This window comes from Miniopterus schreibersii (assembly GCF_964146895.1).
Source record: "Miniopterus schreibersii genome assembly, chromosome: X".
Taxonomy (NCBI): Eukaryota; Metazoa; Chordata; class Mammalia; order Chiroptera; family Miniopteridae; genus Miniopterus; species Miniopterus schreibersii.
Window position 1 is genome coordinate 106,353,330 of NC_138104.1, and position 4,505 is coordinate 106,357,834.

The 4,505-nt window shown below is 53.1% G+C and overlaps 1 protein-coding gene across 1 annotated transcript in view; it reads left to right on the top strand.

The window, feature by feature from the left end:
• Positions 1–1,757: 1,757 nt before the first annotated feature.
• Positions 1,758–4,505, top strand: part of CRLF2 (cytokine receptor like factor 2) — a 19,756-nt gene continuing 17,008 nt past the window's right edge. The window contains exon 1 of the mRNA XM_081126341.1: positions 1,758–1,898. Within this exon, the coding sequence (XP_080982467.1) occupies positions 1,760–1,898 (139 nt within the window). The 5' untranslated portion in view covers positions 1,758–1,759. The remainder of the gene's footprint in view (positions 1,899–4,505) is intronic.

Consider the following 4,505-nt stretch of genomic DNA (forward strand, 5'->3'; position numbering starts at 1 on the left):
ATTTTAAAAATATATATTTATTTTTTTTATTTTTAAAATATATCTTTATTGATTTCAGAGAGAGAAAAGGAGAGGGAGGGAGAGAGAGATAGAAACATCAATGATGAGAGAGTCATTGATCGAGCCTGCAACCGGGCAGGTGCGCTGACCGGGATTCGAACCCTGATCGCCTGGATCCTAGGTCGACGCTCAACCGCTGAGCCACGCCCCGCCGGGCGATGAGAATTTTTAAAAATATATCTTTACTAATTTCAGAGAGAGGAAAGGAGAGAGAGAGAGAAACATCGATGACGAGAGAGTTATTGATCGGCTGCCTCCTGCTCGCCCCCTACTGGGGATCGAGGAGCCTGCGACCTGAGCAGGTGCCCTGAGCGGGAATCGAACCAGCGACCTCCTGGTTCATAAGTCGATGCTCAACCGCTGAACAGAATTTCTTAAAAAAAAAAATTGCTATTAGGGAGACACCAAGAAGGGGGTGAATTCAGGTGATTAGACATTTATATAACTGAGTGATCATGCCGATAAATCTCACACTGATCTCACAGCATGCACAGTTATTACACTCTTTTATTTATTTTTATTTTATCTATTTTTATTTTATCTTTATTGTTGACAGTGTTACAGATGCCCCCCCCTTTCCCCCTCGCTTGACCCCCTTTCCCCCTGCTCCCGTCCCCCCTCAAGGCCTTCCCCACACTGTTGTTGGTGTCCATGGGTTATGCCTATATGCACATAAGTTCTTTGGTTCATCTTTCCCCCCCTTCCCTAGTTATTACAATATTACCGACTATAGCCCGGCGGGCGTGGCCCAGCGGTTGAGCATCGACCTAGGATCCAGGCGATCGGGGTTCGATTCCCGGTCAGGGCACATGCCCGGGTTGCGGGCTCGATCAATGACTCTCATCATTGATGTTTTTATCTCTCTCTCTCCCCCTCTCCTTTCCTCTCTCTGAAATCAATAAAGATATATTTAAAATATATATATATATGTATAAATAAATATATTACCGACTATATTCCCTGTGCTGGCCTTTCCATCCCCGGGACTATTTTCTCTCTAACAATCTGTCCTTCTCAACCCCCCCTTTCCCTCTGGCAACCACCCCTCTCTTCTCTGTGTCTGTGAACCTGTTTCTGTTCTGTTTGCGTGTTTTGATTTTTAGGTTCAGTCGTTGCTAGATCACGTATTGACGGCCATTACATTGTTCATATTTTTAATCTTTTTTTCCTTCTTAAAAAAAGACCGATTCATATAATATTATATGTTGGCAGTAACTGAAAAATCAAAAATTGCCCGGCCTGCGTAGCTCAGGGGTTGAGCATCGACTCTGGAGCAAATCGCACGGAGGCGTTTCCCTGCGTTTTGGAGCCCGAATGTGCCCAGATGGCAGCTCCCGTGGAAATCCCTCTGTCTGGCTGGAGACAGAAGGGGGGAAATCTCTGCATGACCAGCCCACCTTCGCTGCCCTGGTCACCTCGGGGGGCACAGACCAGACGCAGGACCCCTGTGGGATCTCGTTGTCACCACGCCCAGCACTCCCCTGACGCAGGAGACACGAAGAACCCTGAATGGAGAAGCTCGGTGACCCATAAGAGCAGCGGCTTGCCAGGCCCACGTTACGGTTTTTTTTTTTTTTTTTTGCATGTGTGTTTTTTAACAAGGGTTATCTTTACAATGATGCATGAATCTATTTCCTGTAGTCACTTCCCTACTCTCCTTTCTGCCCTTTAAAAGCGAGGTGACCTCCGTCGATGATTCATGAATGGAGATCAGGGCCTCCGAGGACGACCCGCTGCGTCCCCAGGTCCCGGCATGAGCAGCAGGCTCGCGCCCTGGGCGGCCCCAGCCGTCGCCTTCCTGCTGGGACTCTTGGTAGCCGCGGGAGGAAAGGGAACCGGTAAGGACCTGGGGCCCCTTGTGGCTAAAACATTCCCCCCCCCTTTTTATTAAGGTCTCTTGGGTAACCTCACTGTTTGCTGGATAAAAATGACACAGAGCTTGACTTGGCTGGTGTGGCCCAGGGGTTGGAGCATCTGCCTGGGCACCTAAGGGTGTCAGGTCCCATCCCTGGCCAAGGGCATGGAGCTGGGAGTCGGTTTCAGGCCCCAGCCTGGTTGCGGCTTGTGTGGGAGGCCACCCGTCGGTGGGTGTGTCTCCCTCATATCCCTGTTTCTCTCTCTCCCTCCCTTCCACTCTCTCTAGAAAATAAAATAAAAATCTTAAAAATAAAATAAAAAGCATCACTGTGCCTCCTGCCCGCAGGGCCTGGCTCCCGAGGGTTTTGCACAAACCTGTTGCCAGGCTCATGTTAGCAGCTTGGCAAAAAGGTGCCCATAGGAGAAGGCAGACGGGAGGGACCCCGGCTTGTGGGCGGACAGGGGCAGGCGGCTCTGAACGGTCCCCCGTGGGCCCCTGAAGACAGGACGCCTGACGTTTTGTCCCTGCTGGTATTTTAAGCATCTCGACTCCCTCGTTTGGATGGCTCCCCAACGACCCCTTTGGCTGACACCTCGGGGTGCCAACTGGGGCGAGCGAGGCTGCATGTGGGCCTCCCGGGGCTGGGGCTGACGTCTTTCTAGAACTCCGGGCATCCGTTTCCGAAGCTCAAGTCTGCTGATCCCTCTGCAGGGACTCGAGCTCCTGGAAACAAGCCCCTTTCTTCCCCCTGACGCCCCGAGACGTGGCGTTCGACCCGGGAACGCGTGGTTGGGACGGGTTCGGGATCCTGGCCCTCTCGGGCCCATCCGGGGGCAGAAGGAAGCGGGCGTTGGGACCGATGGTTCCCAGGCACGGGTTCTGGCTGCTGAGGGGACCCCCTGCGAGCCTCTCGAGTAACTTCTTAGAAAACTCGGAGGCCACCTGCCCGTGTCAAGGGTTTTGTGGTTTGCGAGCTCTGTCTGTCTGTCTTTGAGACCTGCCTGTTCCCGAGGTCATGAGAGGTGGCAGTGTTGTCAGAACCGGGTCCCACGGGGGCCCTGTCTTTTTTTTTTTAATTTATCTTTATTGTTGAGAGTAATACAGATGTTCCCCTTTCTCCCATTGACCCCTCCGCCCCTCTCCCACCCCTCCCCAGGCCTTCCCCACACTATCGTCTGTGTCCATGGATTATGCACATAAGTTCTTTGGTTAATCTCTTCCCATCCCTCCCCCCTTCGCTCTGAGCTCCCTCCGTCTGCTCCATGCTTCCAAGTCTCAGGCTCGATTTTCTTTGTCAGTTTATTTTGTTCATTAGACTCCACATATAACCGAGATCATGGGATATTGGACTTTCTCTGCCTGGTTATTTCACTCAGCATAAGACTCTCCGGGTCCCTCTCTGTTGTCCCAAAGGGTAACAGCTCCTTTTTCACAGCTGCGTAGTATTCCACCGTGTAGACGTACCACAGCTTTTTTATCCGCTCATCTACGGATGGGCCCTTGGGCTGTTTCCAGGTCTTAACTATTGTAAATAATGATCCTATGAACACAAGGGTGCATATATTTCGAGCTTCTTAGGATATATTCCTAGAAGCGGGGTCGCTGGGTCAAAAGGCAGCTCCATTTTTAATGTTTTGAGGAAACTCCACCCTGTTTTCCATAGTGGCTGCCCCCGTCTGCATTCCCATGGGGCACAGCCTGAGGACAGCATCCCCTGCCCTCCTGTCGTTCATCCATGGGCCTCAGACAACAGCCAGGACCCTGGACCCATGGCGGCGAGACCTGGGGTCCCAGAGATCCGCAGGGCGCCCCTCTGAGGCCGTATCCCAGTGGTCCCGATGGGAGGACTCTGTTTGGCTTCAGGGAAGATTTCCATTTGAGGCAGCATTTCGTTTCTGACTCGGCGTAGCCACGAGACGTGTCCGTCCAGCTCGCATTTGGGGACACCGTGGGGGCTGGTGCCGAACTCAGAAAGAGGGGACGTTGAGGGCCTGTGGTTCTTTCGAGGCTGAGAACTATTGGGGCAAATGCCGCCCTGCAAACCACACAGACCAAGGGTGTCTTTAATCTTCGCTGAGTCCACAACGAGTCTCACGCGCCAGCACTCACACGACCTGACCGCACGCTTCATGGGTTGTGGGGAGCAGAGACCAGGGTGACGGGCAGCTAAGAGTGCGGTTTGTGGTTGTTTGGACCCTGCTGTTTAACTGAATGTGAAACTGCCTGGCAGGTGGGGAAGACCCAGAAGACCACCTGTGTGGGGGGCGCTGTGGGACCCCCACGGGCTGCCTGCAGGTGCTCCGGGCCCTCTCCCTGCCTGCACCTGCCTTCTTTATGGGCTGGAGGGTCTTAGAGAGGGGATGAGGCATTTGACCCCGGCTTTCACCCTGTCTGCAGTTTTGCTGATACCAGATGCAGCTTGCAGGGAGCTCTGGGGCACGTCTATGCCCGAGCATGCAAAAGGACCCAGGGCACCCCAATTCCTCGGCTTCTGTCAGCCCGACCTTCACACTGAAAGTGGGGTACCCCAGGGCCAGGTTACCTTGTATGTCTGGCTTCTGTCACTGAGCATCGTGTGTTCAAGGTC